The sequence below is a fragment of the Rhipicephalus microplus genome, chromosome 10 (genome assembly GCF_043290135.1).
Source record: "Rhipicephalus microplus isolate Deutch F79 chromosome 10, USDA_Rmic, whole genome shotgun sequence".
Taxonomy (NCBI): Eukaryota; Metazoa; Arthropoda; class Arachnida; order Ixodida; family Ixodidae; genus Rhipicephalus; species Rhipicephalus microplus.
In genome coordinates, this window is record NC_134709.1 from 9,456,211 (window position 1) to 9,480,371 (window position 24,161).

The window sequence follows — 24,161 nt, forward strand, 5'->3', positions numbered from 1 at the left end:
ATGTAAATATCGGTACACGGGCCCGTTTGCGTTTCGCCTGCATGGAAATGAGGTCACTGCGAGATCTTGGCCTCCGAGCTGCCACGGCTGGTTGACATGGCACGCTCGTATGTACAGACGATCCGATGTATTCCAGGCAGGCTCAATAATTAGGAGCTATCTTAATAATGAACACGCAACATTAATTGCTCATCACATAACGAACATATAGTGACTCGGTCGTCTCGTGAAAGAAGGCGGAAGCTGGAGAGTTCAAGACGAAAGTATATATTGAGTGGAGCTTGTGCCCCGAGAAAGTAAAACTTGATGTGCGAGCGATGCACGCTCTGGTCGCAAGCCCTGTGGTCGGTCGTCGGTGGTCGTCGCTGGAATGAGTCGTATTATTACGCATCACTCGTCGAACTTTCCAGCGTTACCGGTGGCGCTGACGTAAGCTCTCGAATAAACTTGACTACTCGCGTCATGCGTGTCGTCTTAACAGAATGGGCTCAAACAATCGCCAACACTCTCAGACATGGAGGCATGGTCTGCGCTTAGCGTCGCTGATGGTGAAACCTGAACACAATAAAATGGAACACGCGATTCAATATTGTGCCTCTCTCGTATGCGTTTGTATAAAGGAAGTTAGGAGGTAGTGTCATTGCTCACGCACCGTGCTATAAAACAAATCTTGAGACAGCACAGGTCACTCTGCCTCGGTGGTGGGTGGTCGCGGTGCTCAACAGCTGACCGTATTGCCACTGGTTCGAGCCAGCCACGGTGGTCGCATTTTAATGGTGGCGATATGCTAGAGGTCCGTGTATGCTTATATCGAGGTGAACGTTAACCCCAGGCTAAAATTTCCAAAGTCATCCACTAGGGCATGCCTCGTAGTAATATGGTGGGTTTAGAAAGCCAAATCTCCGAAAATTAGGTGCAGGCAACAAAAGCAAAGTTCCTGTGAGAAGTCAGTCAAGCCTTTTTTTTTGTGAGAAGCGGATACTTACAAGAATGAGCGTTAAAAAAAACTATTCATTCTTAAGCCGTGTTCAGACTACATGCGCTACGTACGGATCCTCGGTAAGGATCGTAAACGTAAACGGGAGCAACGTAATGAGCTTGTTCATACGCAGCTGCATTTTGCGTTAAGTTACGCAGCGTAAAGGCTTCGCGTGCGTCGAGTTTCTACGGGCGTGCAGTTCGCATGCGCAGAATTTAAAGGCCACGCCACTGGTTTCATGGACGCTCGCGAGATTCGGTTTCCTGCGTGCGCACCTAAGCGGACGATGATACTTTGTTCGTGATTTCCCGACCAATGAACCCACGGGGTCCTTCTCGATGCACGTCGCCAACGCGTAGCTAAAACTGTTTCAGATGGCGTGCACGTAAGGTACGAAGACTTTTTACGTTTGCGTGCGTGAAGTACTTGCGTTCTTCTAGCAAAAGCTGTCAAACATATGCAACAAAGTATGATTAAACAGTAAAAAAAGAAGTGTCAGGCATTCGCGTAACTGCATCCGGAGGACCCCGGAGCAGGGGGAAAAATGAAGGCGGCCTGCTTCTATTCCTGGATTGCTGTCGGGCGGGCTATGGAAGAATAGAAGTCATGGTGAAGGACCAACCTTGCGAGTGCAACACTCTCACCATCGTTGCAAGCTCTCAGTTTGCAGCGCACGCTCTCCTCGTATCTTCTAGAGTAGTACTTTCTGCCGCTTTGTTCAAAGTCTTCTAAAAAAGCCTTTGAGACGCTGTGCCGTGCTCCCTAACGGGCTGCAGAAATTAGGCGTCTTTTCTTTCCTCTAATCACAACACCGAAAGCCTTCGATTTCGTCTATGAACCATGGTGCGCCGACGTCAGAATTGTTGGCCTGAACACCTATTGGGAGGCAAAGGAGTCTGCAAGCAATTTTCCCCCTCAGGAACTGTAAGGTCAGAGAAGCAAAGTTTGAACTTTGTGGCCCCCTCCCCCTTCTGTTGGTCGAGTCCAAAAAACAACGTGCAGGCAAAGTGATAAAAAAATGAAAATGAATTGTGAACTAGATTTTCAAAACGTTCTACCCTTATTCCCTAAATATGGAAGCACAAGTTTATATTTGTATTAGTGGTGAATATTTCTTGTCATGACTAAATATGTGCTCCGTTGCTGAGCTACCAGTTTCAGTAAATGCATCTCGTTTTGTTTACATGTTCTGGTTATACATGTTTGATTATGTGCTCTGTAACTACAACCGATTAATTGTATTGTAACTCCCCTATATATCACCTACTCAGGCTTTAGGGTACTTCAATAAAAGAAAGTAAACATTTTTTAAAATTTATGATAACTGAGGGGGACGCGAAATGCACAGCACACAAGAAAAAAAGTGGACATAGGACGGACAGGACAAGTTTACTACATGAAATCTTTGCAAACTTGCTACGCACTCGCTACGTGGCCTTAAGGGGACATGGTAAACTAAAATATTGAAAAAAAATTGCGTTATCTGAAATCTGCAGCCTTTTATGAACCAGAATCAGTTGTTTGTTTGTCTTAGTACGACAATATATTGAGTCTAAAAAATGACCTATTTTAAAACTTGCCATGCCCCGATTTTAACATATCAAGGCGTTTCTTGAAGTTCAAGCGTCATAGTCAGACGGCGATCGTTATAGTTTGCAAGCTAGAGTGAATTTGGTACATTCAGAAAAAAATGGGCTCATAACTGTTAAAACAAAATAAAGCAGAGGCATCAAACTTTCTTTCGAGAAAACTGGGGCTAAGGTGCTCGGCTGCTGACCCGCAGGTCGTGGGATAGAATACCGACAGTGGCGGCTGCATTTTCGATGGAGGCGTAAATGCTGTAGGCATGTGTGCTCAGATTTGGGCACACGTTAAGAACCGCAGGTGGTCGAAATGTAGCATCCATCCGTCCGTCTGATGCGTGCTCTACTGTGATAGGAGTGGGCGGGCAGGCAGGTGGGCGGACAGACAGACAGTCAGACGAACGGATAGATGCGTGGACAGACTGACAGATGCTTTGCCCCACTCATCACCATTCACTCCGTAGATATGCTGTTATTTTTTTTCTGAGGTATAAAAGCAGCGACGTATATTTTATTAAGTAAATAAAAGCATGATAGGAGAAAGAAAATGACGTGGTATAGAAAGTTGTAAAATAGCATGATTGAATATATTTTGGTGAATTCGTCATTAGTGCGATGACAAAAAGAGGAGGCACGGAACAAGAATCATGAGCTCTCAACAACGAAGCACCAGACGCAGTGGGAAATACTGATAAAAGATATGCACAGTCGTCAAGATTAACGCAAAAGCAAAGGCCGTGGAAAAAGGTATAGATTCTCTTTCGTCACCGAGCACTCGGTTTGCATGGCGTGCGGCAAGGGCATTTCAACTTCGCAGTTCAGGGTCGTCGGTCACGACAAGCGCTACGCTTCGCCGACGCTCGCGTATTATGTAGTGCTTCCCCATGTCGTCCTCCTCTTCCTTCATGCCCCCTTTCTCTCCCATTTCTCTACTCTTCCTCGAGGACTTGTGGAATCCCTGCTTGTCAGAGATCATTACGGAATACAAAAAAGCATAAACACTCGTGGTTCTGAGAGCTCCCAGAATAGAAGGAGCGTGCCCGCGCTGAACTTAATGGATTTGTCGTGCAGGTGGAGCTTTGCATGAGCGAGCGCGAGTGCCGAGATTGCTCTCCCCCCCCCCCCCCCCCGCGCCACCTGAAACAAAACGACGAACGCGATGACAGGTTTCGAATGGCTTGAAAAAAAAATCGGATTAGTTAGTTTGTCGTAACCACTAACGAGCTGGACAATACCTTTATGTACCCCAGTGTATGTATATTTCGTAAGAATAAAAACAAGCAGGGGGTCATTTAGATGATGCAATATAGAAAATTAAAAATTCACAGCAAATTGGGATTGTATTTCACCCTATTAGCCAAGTTCTAATGCAAGTTGGAGATAAGTAGGTTGGTGAAATTTTAAGTGCTGGATCTTTAAACGGCAGAATTCGGTCTATATACACTGGACGAAGCACAATGGTATTCCTCACAGGATTTTCGCTGTCTGGCTTCCATGCCTCTTTTTTTTTTCGGTAGTACTTCACCTTACTAAATTTAATTACTATAGATCGCAAACTGTGTTTAATGAAAAGCCAAACTTCCACTTCTAACAGCACACATGCACACGAGACCTGATGACAGAAAGTTAGGTGGGCAGATGACCCGGAAGAGGTTGCGTAACCGTACCAAGCACAAGAACGGGCCGATCGACGAAACATAGCCGAGGCAATTGCCTTGCAGTGCGCGCAGTCAAGCTGGTGCTGCTACTGCTCGTGCTGATGAAGGGGATGGTGACCTTAGCCCTAATTCCTACGTTCAAGCCCTTCATATTTTCACATCTAAACAAAGAACTGATTCGCGAAAGCTTGCGAAAGCAGTCGGGCAATACCACGAAAACTGCAACGGCCAGATCTCATCGGCTACAGAGAAGTGTGTAATTTAATACCTGGCATTTTGTCACCCGCCTCATTCGATCTTTACGATCATTGAGAAATGAAACAGCGCTCCGGTTTCCTACGTAAAACGAAGACAATCAATTAGCCCCGAGCTTGTTATACAGGCTTTCATAACGACAAATAGAAACCTGAACCTTAATCGTTTATTCGTACCTCAAGGGCGCAGAGGGACATTAGATGAGAGGTGCGTTACTAAACACAAGCTGTTGATAAAGAGACGGCACTCGGTAGGATGTTCGCAAGTGCTGCATGTAAAATTGGTAAAAAAAAGTGAGTAAAGAAAATGTGCATGTGTGCTTGCACGTAGAGTGAGTCTGCTCATCGAACTAAGTATTTGTTATTAATACGAGAAATTAGAAGACATTTATTAATTGCAAAGCGTGGCAGATATTGATACCTTTACAATATGCATGATAGCAAAAAGTGAAAGATGAAAAGAGAAAGAGGAAGAAATAGATGAAAAGGAAAATGCAGCGAGAAGTAGCCTGGTAAAAATAACTGGTTTGATACCTTGCGCAGGAGTGGAGAAATTCGAGTTGTACAGAAGACAGAGAGAGAGAGAACGAAAAAAAAAAGACACGCACATAGACACACGTGGACACACGCGCAGGGCGCTTAAATTGAAGCTGTTCGTAAATATCAAAGAGCCGAAGAAATATTGTTAAAATGCTTAAATTTGCATGGGCTTTCTGTATTTTTTTTATTTTTGATGCTTTTGTAGACTAACCTTATCCTCTTTGCTGGTGATTTCGAAACAATTAATTTCGGTACGCCTAGAAGATAGCATTAGTTGTTGCCTGAGTTACAAGGTGGTGTTCTTTTTAATATCCTGTTATACGCTTTGCTTGCTAATGTTTGCAGAGCGCAATAAATGTAGGACTTACGTTTATTGCAGCGCACTTACCCACTCAATGCATTGAGCTCCATGTAAAAAAGCTTGAAGGAGTGTGTTAAGTGCTCTTCAAAAGAAGTACGAAAAATATTTCGTGTTCAGGCACGGACACCTTCATAACGCTGAATTACAGATACCCCTGGCTGAAAACTGGGCAACGCTGAAAAGGCCTCGGGGGGCTCAAAGGGCTCGCTATGAGAATAAAATAATTATAAACTCCAAATGCTGTAGAAATAAAGACAAGTGAAAAACGAAAAAGCAAGCCAACAAAGTAACTGAGTATAAAAAAGTACTCAAGGCATGAGTGGGCCCACAGGGAATTCCCTCATGAAAATACTATTCAGCACGCTCTAAAACAGTGATTTTGGGAACCACACTTCTTTGGGGAATGATTTTATTTCATTTTCGTGTCACGTCGCTGGTTTCATATTTTTTGTATAGTGTTTTATTCTTGCATATTTATGTTCTTCGTTTCTTGCTTTGCTACCATTGTTGTTTCATCAGCTTGAAACAGAATACGTGGGTAGCGCAGGTTTTTATGACACCAGTGCACAGCGTTCATTGAATTGCTTGAAATTGCCACCCAAACACACGCCGACTGAAGCCTTCCAATATTACGACGTAGAGAATTTCAGTTTGGAAACTGAAAAAAAAAAACAGCTCTGGTTGCAACTGCTGTATACCAAACATACCGAGCCCATTTTAACACCCTCGCCATATACGGTCTAGGTTTAAACGCAGTTGGGAGACATCAGTATAGAATATTTCGCCTTAGCTCAATGAGCAATAAATTGTCTACGGTAATCATTTGAATCCAAAAAAAAAAAGACACAGAAGTGATTCTCTAGACAGGTTTGCAATGTGGTGTAGACGGGAAGAAATCGTTCGAATGGAAGCCATCAATCTCGGCAATGTCCTTCTCCAGTGCGAAGACCGACCAAATAGTGCCCACGTTTTTCCGGTCTAAGTGAAGCGAGAAAGAAAAAAACACAAAAGCGAAAAAAAGAAAAGGACGCTGTTCTTACTTGCTGGTGTCTGTCTCTGTTGAGACCTTATATGTTTCGCCACTATTTCTCGCCATCTTGTTTCGCTGCGCAACATCAGACCTGCAAAGGAAAAGAATTCCTTCACCATTGCAATTTACGAAAGGCTGTAACGCGAAAGCGTTGCCTTCTTGAACGGTGTTGGCAAAAAAAAGTCGGTGTCTACATCGCAGAAAGGGGTATACTTTGCCGAAGTTTCCGATTAGGGGTCCGCAGCGGTGGATCCTTTGTTACGGTTTTCGGTTGCTCATCCAAAGGTCGTCGGTGCGATCCCGGCCATGTTGGTCGCATGCCAGTGAGGGCGAAATGCTAGAAGCCTGTACACTGTGCGATCACAGTGCACACCAAGTAACTCCACATGGCTGAAATTTCCAGAGTCATCCAGTTACTATGAGGTAACCATTAGCGGCGTGTTGTGTGTAGCGCAGTCAATGCGGCTGATGCAGAGCGCGGAGCCAGTCTCCGACCCGTCAACTAACGAAGTTGATCGGTTCCGCGAAGGCAAACGCGGGAGACCTGCGCACGGGAAATTAAGGAGACTCCTTCGTTCACACGGTTCACGAGAGGAGGTTCGGGCTTGGACTCGGGCAGACGCCCGAGGCTGCAATAAAGCGTCTCTTGACCGGACTACGGCTCTTCCTTCGCGCTGCCACCGTGCACTCAAGTCATCGAGGGGACCCATTCCAATCCTCAAACATCATCCCTCTTCAGCTAGTGTAGACGCCAGTCGAGGAGGAAGAAATTAACTTCTCCACTACGGCGTAATAATACCATGGTTCTGGCGCATAAAACACCAAGGATATTTGTTACAACAATCAGAAGTCACACCGTGCAACTTATCTTGTTAAGCATCTGCACACAGTACTTTGAACGTATGCCGGTTTAATATAGATTTAATTTATTATGCATGTCTATGCACTACTGTAGAAAAAAGTCTCGACAACTTTTGTTGATTGTTGATGATTGATTGATATGTGAGGTTTAACGCCCAAAAACCACCAGATGATTATGAGAGATGCCGTAGAGGAGGGTTCCGGAAATTTCGACCCCCTGGGGCTCTTTAACGTGCACCCAAATCTGAGCACACGGGCCTACAACATTTCCGCCTCCGCCAGAAATGCGGCCGCCGCAGCCGGGATTCGATCCCGCGACCTGCGGGTCAGCAGCCGAGTACCTTAGCCACTAGACCAGCGCGGCGGGGTTTCTTGATTGCCAGGGCACTAAAGATAAAAGTCTACTTCATGTGTTTGAGAAATAGCGTTGATTAACTAAAAATTGGCAAGCGTTAGAGGCACACGGTCAGTTTATAGACTGAAAATAAACTCAAAGTGCACTTGTATCCATGGGCAGCGTATAGATTCCTTTCAAAAAGCGGTATACCTACAGAAACGCGAAGCTGCCTCTAAGAAGCTTGTCGAAATTCTCTTAAATATGTGAATCAATTTAAGTAAGATCGCCTTGCTGTTTGATCCTTACGGAGCATTTTAACATGCTTGCGAGTAGCACCACTCATTTGTATTCAGACGGTAAACGGATGGCGTTTTAAAGAAGCAGCAGGGCCACTCAAGCTCGATCTGCCAAACAGAATGCATTTTTGTGACCCTCACTCAAAAAATGCTAAACACTTACGAGCACTCCCCTAAATTTTTTATCACCTTCGCTCTGCGCACTAAGGCTCTGACCCGTTTCGATGCAGTTGTTTGCATAAAAAACGATTAGCAACATAAAAAAAAACGGCTTCTTACGGGGTTGTTTCTGTCTTAAGCTGATGCGAAAGTGACACGAACAGTGAATTTTCGATGAGTTTTTTTCTTCAAGTGACGGTGTTTTGAAAGTTTAAACAATGTCTCTTCGGCGCACAAATTCTTTTTACTCTTGGCAGAGGAGCTTAGCGCTTAGACGAACAGGCGTAATCTACAGATACATGAAAACAACATTCTCATGTGCTATGAGTATGAAGCGGATAAACAGACTGTGCTCTGCGCAAACATGAAGGCATCCCGAGGTGCTGCCATCGAAGATAAATGACTATTTTATGCAAAGCTGGCGTAAAATGATCCCGTACTTACGCAGTCACATTTCACTCGTTGCTCTCATTTCTAACGCAGGGTATAATGGTGTCATCTCACATGTAGCCGAATCCCAATAGATGTATTTGTAGGCTGATGATTAACATTTTCGACATTGTAGCGGTGAGTATATATAACGTGGGTTGCCATAAACAGGAGCATGTATTCTTTTACTGCTCTATATTTGTTTATGTGAGCTGAACGAAAGGACATAAAAGAAGTTTATGTGGTGATTGTTATTGTAAAGTGTAATCCCATATTATACGTAAAATTTGGTTGAACGCTGCCTACAATGTTCTCAAACTGCCAAGTTTATGTGGTGATTGTTATTGTAAAGTGTAATCCCATATTATACGTAAAATTTGGTTGAACGCTGCCTACAATGTTCTCAAACTGCCATTTGTGAAATTGCTATCAGGCAGGTATGCCACATGTAGGCCTAAATCATTTCGCGTCAGCATTCACCTGAAGACTATAGGAGGTGTCGTCAAAATTTTTCTAGTATACATGACAGATCTTTTGAGCTACATGATATGTCAGCTTGGTTGGCATAATGTTGATTTGCAGCCTAACAAATAACCACTCATCTTCATTCGTTTTGTGTTTGCAAAGGTCCTAACTATGTTCTAGTTGCTACCATCTTACGCTACTGTTTTATTTTGATTTTATTTTTAAAATTGTCAGTGCAGTGAGCTGGTCATGCAGAAGAAAATGTTCGCCATATTTTTTTGGAGTGCGTTAAATACGCGAATGAAAGAGAAAAATTAAAGAACAAATTAGCAAGTTTGGACAGACGGCCCCTCACAATAAAGAAACTACTTGGACCATGGCCTGAGATGCATCTCCAGAAAAGGGCGATAATCTTCCTGATAGACTTTTTAGTGGAAACCAGACTCAACAAGCGCCTATGACTGACAGCCAGAGATGGGTATTATGTAAAATGTGGTCATGTATATACTGACATTAGATTAGTAAGGTGTGCGTGTAAGTAGTTTGTGACTGTGTGAACTGCGTGAAGAAAACTGTGTATTGGCATGTTATTTGAACTGGTTTCAGTGTGCTATTATGTGTTTTTTTCTTTTTCATATTGTTAATTTTTGGGTACCGTTCTGTATTATTATTTTATTTTGCGCTGCAGAACTTTGTGATATGGAGTAGCCGAGGCAATAGGCACCTCAACCTCTCCACAGCAAAACAGTTAAAACAGAACAGAACAGAACAGAGCTGGGAATCAGTGTCATTCAGCCTGTTAGCTTTATCATTGGGCAACTAGAACCACAAAAATTTGTGGCAACAAGTGCACAAGACTTTGGCACGATGGTCTGGTGAACAACCTATGGAGGCGCAAAAATGTGCAGGTGTAGACATAGTGACGAGCAAAGAAACGTTTCGAGGCCAGAACTTCGTGACCGGATGCTGACACACATACTTAACAAATAAAAAAACCTCAGACCTTTGTCATTCACATTTCTGCCGTGGTTCTCAGAGCTCTCCCACGGTGGCAGCTCTGAGAACCTCAGGCCTAATGCAAACCGAAATAGGGGTGTGTATGAGCGCTTACACATTGGGGCCTTTTTGCCTTTTGTCTATCAAATATCCTGCCACAGCTTTTGCGGCATATTCTTTTCATAAATATGCAGCAAACACTAAGGTTCTCCACTTTGGTCTCTGCGGCCTTATAAGTGAGCGCTTGTTAGCAAATCAATCCGGGAGTGCTACAAGTAAGGAGTCAGCTTCAGAAAGGCATTTTATTATAAAAATAAAAATAACAATAACCATGAATACGAATATGAAAAAAGAAAACGTTTCGGATCCCCTGACAAGAGCCTTGTACGCCCGAAAGAACCTGAGTACGAAAACTTAATTGGATAATTTTCTTTGTTAACAAGAGTCCCATCACGGGATTTGAAACGACCCTGTTTTGTGTTCATTTCTATGGTGGGTGTCTTTCTATTGATTTTGATGATTTTACTTCTCGACCGGGTGGTCTTCCGTCAAAACCCCAATCCCAAGGACGTTCATATGCGCCCCCCTTTTTTTCTATCTTTCCCTTTTTTCTCATCTTTGTATTTCCCTTCACTAATCACCAAGCGTGTGGAGTTGGCAACCGGAAGCGTTTTGGTTATTCTACGGGCTTTATCTGTATCTCTTTCCTTCCTTCCTACATCCTTCCTGCTTGGTCAGGATAAGCCAAGTCGGAGCGACTATTTCTCGTCTGAACTGAAGTGAAGGCATCTCTGTCAACACAGTCAACCCGAGCAAGTGAGTCAAGGCCAAAACGGATTGTTTCGTTTTAAAGCGCCTTCAAAAGTTTAAAAGTTGTAGGAACGCGCGGGATGATACAACACAATAAATGGCACTCGCACCTCGTGGACAGGTGTTCTCACTAGAGACCATTCGACTCCTGTACCTCTGAGAAAAGACACACGGTGAGGCACGGCTGTCAAAATCGCGCCGCGAGAAACGACTCTCTCGTCGTCAGAGGGGAAGACTCGAAGAAAACTGGGCCAGGTCCCTCGAGGAAAATTTTTCTCTCCGGGTCGGAAAGCTTCGGCAAGATGATGGTCAAGAGAATAAGGGCGAGTCGGATGAGAGAATGAAGGCCCTTTTCTGGATGTATCGCGTTCAACGTGCCCTGGCGATCTCCCGCGTCGGGAGCACTTGTCTCGTAAATAAAAGCGTTCCTCTCGGAAACCTTGTTTTAAGCTCTTTTTTTTTCGTAGCAGCCACTCTTCGCGCTTAACTGCTCACTTTTGCTATTGTCGAAGCGTTGAAAACGCAGAAAATCCATGATTGCGGCTCTTTGCACTAAAAGCTGGCAAACAACGCAAGTGATCTTCACGAGTAGCTTTTTTTTTTTTCGTGTTCTCGCGGATTTTACCTCTATTGCTGTCGTCAGGAAATGAGCGTGTGATTTTTCCTTTGTTATAGCGGTTTGATTTCTAACGATCACTTTGGAAGAGAGTCGGGCTATTTAGCACGAAGAGCTTAGACACCGCTGCTTTTACCAAGCAGGTCAAACTAGAAAACCGTTCAGGCGACACAGCAGTGCCCGAATTTGTTTGCACTCTTACTGAACTTTTAAACCTGTCTCATAACGAAGCTTCGCTCTTTATTGCAGACCTGGACAGGGATATTTTTGTTGTTGTTCTCTCTATGTCATCTTCAGTACTACCTAACGTTTCATAAATGTTATAATGACTTTAATATTCCGAAGCTCTGACTTCAGCTAACTTGCCTAGAACCTAAACTAGTTCAACGATTCCGACACAATAAACAGAAACTGTTTGTTCTAGTTCAATAAGCGCATAATTTACTCAATAATAACTATCGTAAGGACTGATGTGAAGCAACCTTTCGTTTTCTTTTTTGTAAAAAAAAAAGAAAAGCTGAAGAGGCTGTAGAGGCTGAAGATTAATGCTGAAGAGGCTGTTCTAAGTTTCGTGTAGAGCTTTGAAGATTACATGGTTAAGCAAGGCGTTACGAAACAGGTACGATTCATGCTTTGCACCGACGTATACGTATCTATCTGCACACTGGTGTAGAAAGACATTCGCGAAACCTTAAGGCAGCCAGCCCTAAGTTTAAATACTGTATATTCCGTTATGCAACAAACATCCAATTAAATATTAAAAAAGAGCGAACTGCTACGAGTACGCAGCAAGGAATCCGTGTTCTTAACAAGTTGATTTGTGTAAGTTGGCTCCGCTTGAATGTAACTTGAACAACGACGAACAGGCGAGCAAAAGAACCCGGTAAAGAACCACAACACTACGCATGAGCTTAATCAACTCTATACTGCAGGAAACATCAGAAACAAGAAGAGCGACGCACGCTAAATGCTTAGTTATTTTCTTTAATTCAGTAGTGCTACATGCACGGCGTGAATCAACACGTCGTACTTTCCGTCTTAATAAACAAGGGCATTAGAGGAACAGCGCTAATGTGTTCGTTTGCTTGGCCTTGTAACTCGATCTGCTTCGAGGGTCGACTTATATTCAGCTTCCTAATGATTCTGCCATGTTGTATTGTGCACTACAAGCCTCTGAACTAGCATCATTCCTCACACTGGTTGCATAGCGAGATTCTCGACTCTGGTGGATCTAAATCATATTGAAGGGTGTTTAGTGGTGCAATGTTCGCTTATGGCCACAGAGTACCAAGACAGATGAAAAAGTGAGGAGAGAAGATGTTGTATATGTAATAAATGCCCGATGAATGACAATGAGTAAGTGTAATCTGGCTCTGAATGGCCAATAAAAGCTGCGGAATAAACGCCCAGATTTTGAAGTCATATAGTGGGCTGTAGAATGTTTTGCTGGTAACAGCCTGTTCCCTCATAAGGAACGCGGGATAACACTGCTTTATTTTAAAATTTTTAAAAGCTTACTTTGGGCATAACGCTACACATGGTTTGCCCACGAGGTAAAGAAAAAAGGAGGATTTAAACTTCCTGACAAAGCTTTACCCCACTGGGGCAGCAGAAGTAACTAATTTCGAAGTAAAATCACACGAATAAACAGGGACATAATCATGAATACAGTAAGCATATAAGCACCAATCACAGTAATAACATAATGACAGTAATAAACACAATGTAACAATGCAGTCACAGTAAAATATCAGCACAAATACAAGAAAAACAACAAATTATGTCACATGAAGTAACTAGTTATTCTAAAAACAATATTTTTTTATGACATTGTGATGGAGTCGCTACACATCGTGATTATTACTTAGTCACATTTACGGCATGTCTGTAAACACAATTTTTTACAGCACATCTGCGTCCGGGGCAAGAAACAAGTTCATTATCAATTATTTAAATTCTCGAACTGTTTATATTTTTTTATAATTTCCACGATGGTAAGTTCCATAATACATAAACACGTCCGCATATAATTTAAGCAAGAGTATGCCCAGAAAGCTTCATTGCATTTCTGCATGTCGCTTAGGTCGCATCTTCCCCTTTGTGCTGTCAAATCCACCGCGGGAGATCAGCAGCTATACGGTGCTCCGCTTCTGTCAAGATTTTTTTATATCGTCCGTGGCTTTCGTATTTCTGAGGGAGACGTTATACGGCATCTGCGTACTGTGAGATGTCAGTACATATTAGAGAACACAAAATGGGTGAAATTTCTGGAGCTTTCTACTGCCGCAGACTTCATATTTACATCGTGGTTTTGACGCGTAAAACACCATATATTATTGCCTTCTCTTTTGTGGTTATGTTTACTTAATTAAGAGTAACTATCGAGCTTAAGCATCGCCTCTTTTTGCATCAGGTTAGATGTTCTCTATCATTACTTCGCAATATGAAAGTAGGATCAAAGCACATCATGCACGATCCAAATACTGCCCTACAGTGAACTAGGACAAAAGCTATAAGGGGACACATGTTACGAAGTACTCCATAACTTCTTTGTTACAGTAACTGTAGCGTAGTATATTAATCCTACAAAATCAACTAGTTCAATACCCAATTTTGCTAACATTACACACGCTGTATCTATCGCTTGAATAGTGACCACTGTAACTAACCGCATGTTTTGTCACCAAAAGCTTTTCAGAGCGTGTCAGGAGCCAGCTGGTTCACGTCGTCGCCTAGGTTAGGCTAATGCCAACAAGTGTTTTGGAGCTAACTTTTGGGCCCGTCGCATTCGATGTCAAAGCGATGCCGAAAGAAAGAAAAAAAATACTGAAAAAGAAAACAGGAAGAACCATGAAACGTTGCAGCTTTCACGATGCTTTCCAGGCCGCGTACTAGTAACTCCGCGTGACTGAGAGAAACAGGTCACGACCGTGTTTGGCGAAAAGAAAACATGGCCTCCGAGATAACGTCAATCACCCAGTCACGCCGTCGTCTCTGAGGTCAAACAGCTGTTCAATTTAGGTGCTTGCCCGTGGTGTCGCAAACTCGCAACACACGAAAGTGCAACAATGACTATGCCTTGTCTGTTGCTATATTTTTTTGTCTGTTGCTACGTTTGTCGCAATGTAGATCCAGCGAGTCCGGACTCACGCTTTGCTTCAGTTTATTACGGGTTCTATTGGCGAAACGGGCTCACTTCCAGACTCTGTGCCATCGTTTCGTGGAAGCACCCGCGACTGTTAATTAGCCACACAGGTATGCGAGCCCGACAGGAATTTCGCGCTAATCCGCGCGTGCGGTGTTTCAGAGTAGAGTTGCTTTCAGGACGTCGTCGCTTAACGGCTATTCAGGGATCCATTTGGTATCCCGAGAGAGTTGTCGGATGGCGCATCGTCCTAAGGGATGAAGCGTGCTCGTTTGTGGATACGCTACCCGCCGCTGAAAGAAAAAAAAAGTAATAATACGTCGAGGAAAACAATGGGAAAATTTTTACCAGCGTCTCTATTGTATTCCCCAAAGATCCCCATAGCACGATGCCATGTAATGAACGCCCACAAATGAGAGAAGATGGTTTTCTCCGCCAACGAGCACAGCAACGAGATACAGTGCCTTCACTAAAATGCAATACACAGAGTATATGCTTGTTAGCACTTACCTACAGTATACACGTATAAGCGAGAGAATTGATCATTTTCGTTTCAATTTTCCTTTGATGATTTTAATGCGCCATATATGCAGGAAAAAGCCATTAGAGCACTGGGAACATTCTGAGTTAGCGGAAAGGGCTGAGTAAACAAAAAAAAAACTACAAATACAACGGGCTGGTACTCTATCACGCGAAAAGTTTTTGTTTTCATTTTTCTTTTCGTATACAAGGAAACTCACTTCCTGGTAATTCAGACTTCATTGTCTGCGTGTTTAGACTAATTCTTTTTTCTTTCACATCCTCTAAGCGATCTCATTGTAGAGGATAGGAAAACCAACATTTATTGGTGAAATCGCCCCACTTCCTGGAATACTCAAGTGTCTGCGCATGACAATAACAGAGCTCATTCTCGGGTAAATATTTACACCGTGAGTACAGAAACTTGATTTGTCAGAGAAAGGTAAATATAGGAAAACTCCAGTTCACGTTGTTTATTTGTTCCCGTGTGTTCCGCGCGAACTAATTCCATGAATTCGTGTGAACTAGGCCGGCTAGCAGTTTTGCTGTAAAAAAATGGTAGAAGATAAAGTACTTGTGCGGCAAACAAGCGCTAATTGTTGACTCATGCGCAGTCATAGCTACCAAGTATTTTTCTTTGTGTTCACGCAGTCGTGTTTACCTATGTTATCTTTACTACTAGCATGCCAATTATTGTCACCTTTCACATCCTCAAGAGTAGCGAAGGTAATAAACACGTGTTTACGAAACTTCCTGTGAAACAGCACGAACATGCAATAACTGTCATCCACTATAGGATAAAATACTGCTTGCAAAATCACTTCGATCCGATTTCGATCCATTAGATGCCTGAACCTTGTTTACCAGAAGCCCGTAAACAAATTTTCAGTGCAAACTATCGCATTATCTTACCCTCGCACACCCCTTACCAAGCCTCAGACAAAATAATTTCAAACACATCACAATTTCGGAACAAACTAACTTTGCTCCATGTTGCCCCCAGCAAGCGTAAACACTTAAAAGGATGGTGCGCCATCACTCCCAAGCGCATTTCAATAATTTTAAGCCAAGCGTCGACGGGGCAAATAGTTAACGTTTTTCGCTGACTGTTCGCGTTGAATGCGCGATCGACAAAAAAGAGCGCAATGTGATTTTCAGCGCTTCCCAAGCCCTTGGGTCTTGGTTGACAGCAATTAACGAACTCACTAAAAGAGGTTGCGAGTGGGAGTCGCTAATAGATGAGCGCTCCCTTTGTTGATCAGCCGGGAGGTGAAAGGTCGGAGGTATTTGTGATTAACGCTCAATTAAAGCGTTTGTTGTTCGGCCCAAGAGAGATTTAGTGCCTGAATTCGAAAGCTCTGAGTAACATTGAATCACAATTGCGTTCATAATCAGACAGCTATTTTTTTTTTCGTTCTGCTGTGGCATAGTGAGGTTTCGTCGATGTACTAAGGCCCCTTTAGGAATCGGGAATCAGCAGACTCATTAGAGGAGATACACGAGTCACATTTTCGATTTTACAAAATTAATCAACATACTCTCTCTAGTTTAAATAATGCAGAGCCACGGCCGCTGGATAAAATACAAAGTCCGCGGCAATGTAGTCCAATGTTGATAATGCTTTAATGCGCTTTTCGCTTGGAGCCCATGTTCGGAGCCCTTTTTCCTATTGTATAATCTACCAATAACCTAATATACACTTATTTTAGCATTTATCCTGAAGTCAAAGTGATCTCCTAGTATATCAGCATGAACAATTAGCTTCATCCTTCCTTTTGAAACTTAAAAACCTTTCCTGGACAACAAGGAATATATTTTTGGTTGTGCAGATGAAACTGGAATACAAGAACGCTCCACGGATATAACTATAAAGTTATATTAGCTATGCTCATGCGTAAAGAAGACGTGAAACATGACAGACATTACAGAAGCGTGATTTGATGATCGCACGTTCGGTCACTGCCCGTGGCGAGTTATGTTTTCATCCACTTTTTTTTCTTCATGTTTACGTTTTACATTTACTACTAATGGGATCCCCTATAATTTCCTGAGCAGTGTGGTGTGTTAGTTCTCATTATCACAAATATATACAAGATATGACGACAAAATGCTGCACAAAATACACCAGTGGTAATCTTAGTGATCCATACCTCACCAATCAGTGCTAAAAGAAGACCAGTTCAAGCGAGACAACATGAAACATTTAAGAAGAGGCACTTTACGTGACTTATCTTATAATTGCTTATGCCCATTACCAAAGTTACCTGACTGCTTTCGAATTCAGGATTTGCTACGCAATAGATGCCTAAATATAAGACTGTATGAATACTAAACTCATTTAAGCAACCGAATACTATACACATCTCCGTTTAGTGCCTAGTCGCTATCTAAACACCTTGCTTGAATATGCGCATGCATACTTGTCTTCGTTAGAGTGCTTCTGTAAACTTCTCTTGCGTGTGTTTTAATATCGTTATGTGGCTTACTGTCATTGCGCAGAACGCAGCGAGAGGAGCCTCGATGAGACGGCCACAATGAAACTGTCAAGCAGGCCGAGGCAGATCGCATCCCAATCTGAGGCCGGAGGAGCATGATCCCACCACAGCCGGCGTCCACCTTGGCGCATACGGACGCTGCGACCGACATGGCTTCCGCCGACGAAGACGACTCCGGTACGCTGGCCGACGATCCCCTGGTGACGCTGAACGCGTCAGCAGCCGCCGAAATGCTCCTCCTGGCATTGGGCCCCAAGCGCGACCCGCTAACCACGGTCATCCCAATGACGCTCATCTACTCTGTCCTGCTCGTCTCCGGAGTGGTCGGCAACGTCTGCACGTGCATCGTCATCGCGCGCAACCGGTACATGCACACGGCGACCAACTACTACCTCTTCAGCTTGGCCGTCTCCGATCTGCTCCTGCTGGTGCTCGGGCTGCCCCAAGAACTGTACCAACTCTGGCAGCGGCACCCGTACGTGTTCGGAGAGGCATTCTGCGTGCTCCGAGGTCTGACCTCGGAGACCTCGACCAACGCGTCCATACTGACCATCACCGCGTTCACGATCGAGCGCTACGTGGCGATCTGCCACCCGCTGCGGGCCCACACCATGTCCAAGTTGTCCCGGGCCGTCAAGTTTGTCGTCGCCATTTGGGTCCTAAGCGCCGTGTGTGCCGTTCCGCTCGCCGTCCAGTTCGGCATCGTCCACCAGACGCTGGACGGCACGACGGTGCTTCCGGAGACGGCCGCATGCACGGTAAAGGACCCGCTGGAACACGCCTTCGAACTGTCCACGTTCGTGTTCTTCTTGCTGCCCATGAGCGTCATTCTGGTGCTGTACGTTTGCATAGCGCTGCAGCTGAAGCGCTCCGACGCCCTCTCGCGTCAGGACGTGCACCACAAGTGTCCCGCCTCGAACAGCCCCAGCACCAGTGTCGTCAACGGGAAGGGTGACTCCTCATCCGCCACGGGGCACAAACAGAGTTCGGCTGTGGTGCAGCCGCTGCCCAGCAAGCTGCAGAGGGGCTGCCAGCTAAGGAAATCGGTTCGCGGAGGTGCAGCCGCGTCATCGTCCCGCAAGGCGGTCATCAACATGCTGAGTGAGTGTGCATGCTGGCTACTCTTTGGCTCATTGAACATTTCTCTCCTCCAGCATTCAAGCTCGCGGTAGCGAAGAAGTTCGCTTCTGTACCTATCTAACTACAATCATTGAATCTAGTTGCCTTAGCAGCGAAAAAGCGAGCATGAAGTGCGACGTAGAGAAAGAGATAGACTTTGGAACGAGGATAGTGCGCTGCCAATCACCTGCGCCACGTAGCTAATTGCAAGCTCAAAAATTTATTGATGCTGTGCAGGTTGGCTAACAAGGATAAATACTGTTTCACTTCTGCAATGATTAGATTTTAAATAACTACTGATATATTTCACGGAAACACTATTGTGCGCGAAAGTAGACTGTAGGATGTGTGTTTGCACCTCAAACATTCGTTGTTCTCGCTGGATGTTGGTTCCGTTCTGACAAGTTATTGCGGTTGCTTTGTTGTATAATATAAGAGATTCAAAGGCCTGGTGGGTGCATGAAATAATGTACATGCGTTATAGACATGCCGCAATAACGTAATAGCGATCATAATAGCGCGCGTGAAAAGATGTCATACAATGAGTGGGGTATCGTATTTTAACGCTAAAAAAGATGCAACTGGTCGATGCAAAGTAGGTACGTTTGTAACGTAATATGATAGGGGCCAGAAAAATGCGGCATGTCCCCTAAGAAAGCATATGAACGGTCAGTGGGCGATTGCAGATATGATCAAATGTACTTTGGAATATTGTTAGAATATCCCTGCACGATGGACACCTAAAAATGTAGGGCTTCTCATAAAGATTCGATGAGCCGGAAATTAGAGGGCACAAAGTTCTATGCAAATGTTGGTCCCAAGTAACCAGGGTACAGAGATAAGACTCGTGCAGACAGGGCGCAAACGGAAAGCTCGTTTCACAACCACCAGTTTACGCTGTATAATTAAAAGCAGCATTCATAACATGAACAAAAGTGACGTGAAGAAAAACGCAAAAAAAAACAAAATAACTATTAGTCTACAAATCAAACTTTCCACCATAGAGTAATTAAAAAGATACACTAATCAGCTTTCACACTAGCCTTAGTTAGCCTTGACGATCCATCTATGTCACCTCATTAAAATGCGTTATTTATTTCGCAAATACTAATCACGTAAAAAATACACCCTGTTTGGTAAAGCTTGATGAAAACATATCAGTAACATAAGTGGTGGTGGCGCTAGAAAATCATTCATTCAATGACATGTTCATAAAGTAGGTCAATTATTGAATAGAGCAAACTTTAACCTTAGTATGGGTTACACGGGGACACAAACAAAGGGCCGTCTTAATGTTCGACTAGTAAAGCCTCATTCGAGACGCCTACCATGAAAAACTTAATGCTTTAAAATAAGACCATCTAGGTTGTCGAGTCTAAAAAGGGTGCTGATTCATTCACTCTGATGAGCCTAAACTTTTTTATCACAGTGAGAATTGTCTCAAAGAAAAAGATTAGCTTGCTCCATCAGGAAATACTAATAACTCGTTGATAGCGTACGTTTTCATAATAATAAGGAAGAACATGTGCATACCCAACATGCACTTGGAAATTTTTGAAGCGAGATGTTTAATTGGAGTAATTAGGCTTTATGCATGCGCTCGCATTTGTTATCACCTCACGCGACAGGAAACCTCATGCAATGTTTGTTGATGCATTCATGACGGGTCACAACGTATACGCGCAAGTTGTTTATGTTTTTTTTTGTGACCGTTTATGACCGGCGCTAAAAGTCGTGAAGTTCTGCGCGAGGCGCATCTTCCTAGATTTCATCTTCATCGAGTGTTGTCAGCAATTTCATAGCGTCGTAATCATGTCTATAATTAGACCCTGCGCGTTACTCGTTCGACGTGTTCCGAAGCTTGAGCGAGCACTACCCATTGCGCTGGATTACTGAGTGTTTCAGTCAGCGAGATAATTATCGATGACTGATGACACCTACAACCAACTTTTTTATGATAACGTGCAAATATTGCGCAACTTTCGTGATTCATTGATGCACTGCTGCGTTCGCGCGTAGCTCGGCTAAATGAAGCGGAGGAGGACGAAGTTAGAATAAGGACAGCAGGCCCGCAGCAAGGGTGCTGTCTCCTGTCTTTCTTTACAGTATGTATGTATGAATGTATGTATGTATGTATGTATGTATGTATGTATGTATGTATGTATGTATGTATGTATGTATGTATGTATGTATGTATGTATGTATGTATGTATGTATGTATGTGTGTATGTGTGTATGTGTGTATGTATGTATGTATGTATGTATGTATGTATGTATGTATGTATGTATGTATGTATGTATGTATGTATGTATGTATGTATGTATGTATGTATGTATGTATGTATGTATGTATGTATGTATGTATGTATGTATGTATGTATGTATGTATGTATGTATGTATGTATGTATGTATGTATGTACTTGTCTGCGTATGTAGGTGTGTGCTCTAACGAAAGCATACAGGCAACCCCATGTTACTTCTGCAACACCCAGTTCATGCCTCATTTACACCCCTCACAAAGAAGCTCTGCATTTTCACGGTACCTATATGTATCTTTCTCTCTCGTTCAAGCAAACGATAAATAAAGGCACATACGCGCGTCACACAGCGAACGCTGCACTAAAGACATTTGCTTCCAATTCACGTTCTGTGTGAGACAAAGGGAGTGAAACGTAAACAGTTTCGTCCTCACTGACGATGACATGCGCAATCCGGCGCAGAATCGACATCGGCGGCAGACAGTTGACCTCGTGTGACACGTAGTCACAAGTCAGCGCCGAGTCGTTTGCCGCCGCAGCTCCTCGCTTCATGCATCGTCTGCACTCATCGAGATATTATTCTGCCTTTTGCGCCCCCTACTCTGCAACCGAGAGTAGACAGCCCTGTGAGCAAGCGTACAACACAAAATGCAGTGACGTCGACGTCACTCTGCCGCTGACGCATTGCGAACGTCAGCGGCAAGCAGAGATTTACTAATACCATTGTTCCTCCGACATTCGAGAGAAGAGAGAGTATGAAGAAGCACGCTGGGTTCTGCTGCTCCTGGCAATAGATACTCCCAGCAGTACCTTTTCTTCCCACATGGTCCACATCTGCAGAGACACTGGTCGTGTCTTTGCGCTAAGGGTCACCTAGATCGCGAGGCATGTATGACAATAGAAGGTACGCAGGCGGAAATTCGTACAGAGCTTACGACAAAGAATATCGGGCATGGACGTCATCTCCCCATTTGATTGTTCTCCCAGTACGCGCATTGAGGTCATCATCCTTTCGGCGTTTTGGGGAATATGTTTAAAGAGGTGGCAAAGGAGCGGCTGATGCGTGTCAATTCAGGATTCGCCCACGACTGATGACAAAACAAACGCAACCGCAAGACAACCGACACAGTGACTGCGCTATATTTACTACTGGCTATTCATTCTGGTTGAGTCACACCTCTAGTTATGATCACTGGATGCATGATAACAGGTTCTACAAGACACTGCTTCCCTCCATACACGCCTGCCTAACGACGCACACGTAACAGACATATACACAAAAAATGTAATGCCTTAAGGACGGTTCTCTGTGGCAGTGAAAAAAAAAAACGATACGTGTGGAACAGTAGCGCCTAATGTCATCATGTAGCGTATAGGCGCACTTAAAATTATCTTCAATAAAAGTTTATAATACACCGGGGAACCTAACCTGACGCTTTTCAGGCACAGGCATTCCCCGTAGATTTATATGTACGTCTTAATTATGCACCAAGTGGAGTATTGTTAGGAGAATCGTACTCTAAATCATCAAACATTTGTTCTAAACATATTCCTCAATATCGACAGGGCAGCATATCACTGCATTGTTTCGCAGTAAACAGTGGTTTCTAAACATTTAGATCCTTCACCAAGGTTTTTACTTGTTAGGTACTACTTATTGTTGAGAATGACAGCGCTATAGCTCTGTCTTTCTGTAAATGGATTCTCTCTATCAGCACTCGCATGGTGTCAACACGTGCTTTCAATCTCGCAAACTGATTAAATTTGTTTTTAAGCAATCGTCGTAGAAGAATTCTTCGCAGACATACGATGGGGCTGATTGGCTTTAGCGTAAAGAGGGTGCGCTCCATTCGTGAGAGACGCCGCATCGCAGATGACAGAAGACGGAGCATACCAATGTTCCTAAGTGCTACCGAGATAACAAGCCCATACGTCTTACGTAAAATTGTCTATATGTGCCTTGGAATTACTCTGCGCTGAACGCACAACACTTCCACACATTTTCTTTCAAGTACACGTGCAGTCACGTATTGTACAGGCGTCACGTGATTACCACGGCCGGCCAACGTATTTCTGACCTTCCGCTCAGCAGCAGAACAACCTAACTGTTCAGTGGTGCGAATCTGATGGACACGTGCCGGTCCTTGGTGATTCGCCGTACGATGCTTCTTTGCATTCCTTCAGACATCCGTACGCTAGCCTGTTGAAGATAAACTGACATAAAGAGTCGCTTTCTTTGTGCGTTCAAGGACGATGCAACGTGCAGAGAAAAAAAAAAAAACGAGATCCGAGCACAATGCCCTTGAGCCCGAGTACTCCCTCAAACAGCCTTTCTGTTCTTTACCCTAATTTTATTTTATCATTCTGAATATTTTCTTTGCAGCAGTGATCCAAACGAAGCTTGAATGCTCAGTAGTGCGGTTACGCAACTCTGGCTGAGCTCAGACGTCTCAAGCACCCATGCGTGCGTAAGGACCGTTCGATTCGATATTTGCGTTCTTTCTTTTTTGTGTGGGCCTGGAACATCATCGCTTATAGATTTTTGGGTCGTCGTCCGTTCCGGCGTTCGAGATAGCCACAACGGCGAATGCCTGCACGCTCTTCGCAACGATACGGCCTTCGACAGCACAGTGTGCACCATCTGTCATCCCACATTCCCGCGATTGACCGGAGCCCGTTATTGCATTAAAGCCGAGCCACGTTGTGGGATCTGCAGTGCTTGCGGAATCATTGAGAATTGGCCACGGAAGACTGCTGTTACTACATGTCTTATGTGCTGACGGTCTTATGCTATTTGATGAAGGCACACTTTGAGCAACGGTATACGTTCATCAGGGTATTATTTTAGTTATTTTTATGAAAGAGGAGATGTAAGCGACTTTTTTGGTGCCAGATATATGCTCCTCACTAAGCATAGAAATTATGCAAGGAAAAAATTCAAATATATTTAAAAATGTTGCCATGAAATTCAGCAGATACCGCGATATGAGATATAAAACATGGAACTAACTCTCGCCCCATGAATAGTATTCATAATAAAGAAACGTGGCACCGACTTGGTCCACTTCCTCATCCCCGTAAACATTCACATAGGCAGACACGCAAGAAGGCGTCCCACACGAAAGCACTGTTTTGCGATGTGGTCTTGTGGGCGCGCGTGTGCAAATGTGCGCGTGAATGAGGGTGGGTCATTTTTTGCCAAGTTTTTTTTTTCAATTTGACGAGTTAAATAACCCAACGGCAATTTCCA

The 24,161-nt window shown here is 43.8% G+C and overlaps 1 protein-coding gene across 2 annotated transcripts in view; it reads left to right on the forward strand.

The window, feature by feature from the left end:
* The window catches only part of LOC119181450 (pyrokinin-1 receptor), a 190,414-nt gene that overhangs the window by 39,127 nt on the left and 127,126 nt on the right, over window positions 1–24,161 (forward strand). For both annotated transcript variants that reach the window (XM_075875000.1, XM_075874999.1), the window contains exon 2: window positions 17,538–18,634. In XM_075875000.1, coding sequence (XP_075731115.1) covers window positions 17,629–18,634 — 1,006 coding nt within the window. In that variant the 5' untranslated portion in view covers window positions 17,538–17,628. The remainder of the gene's footprint in view (window positions 1–17,537; window positions 18,635–24,161) is intronic.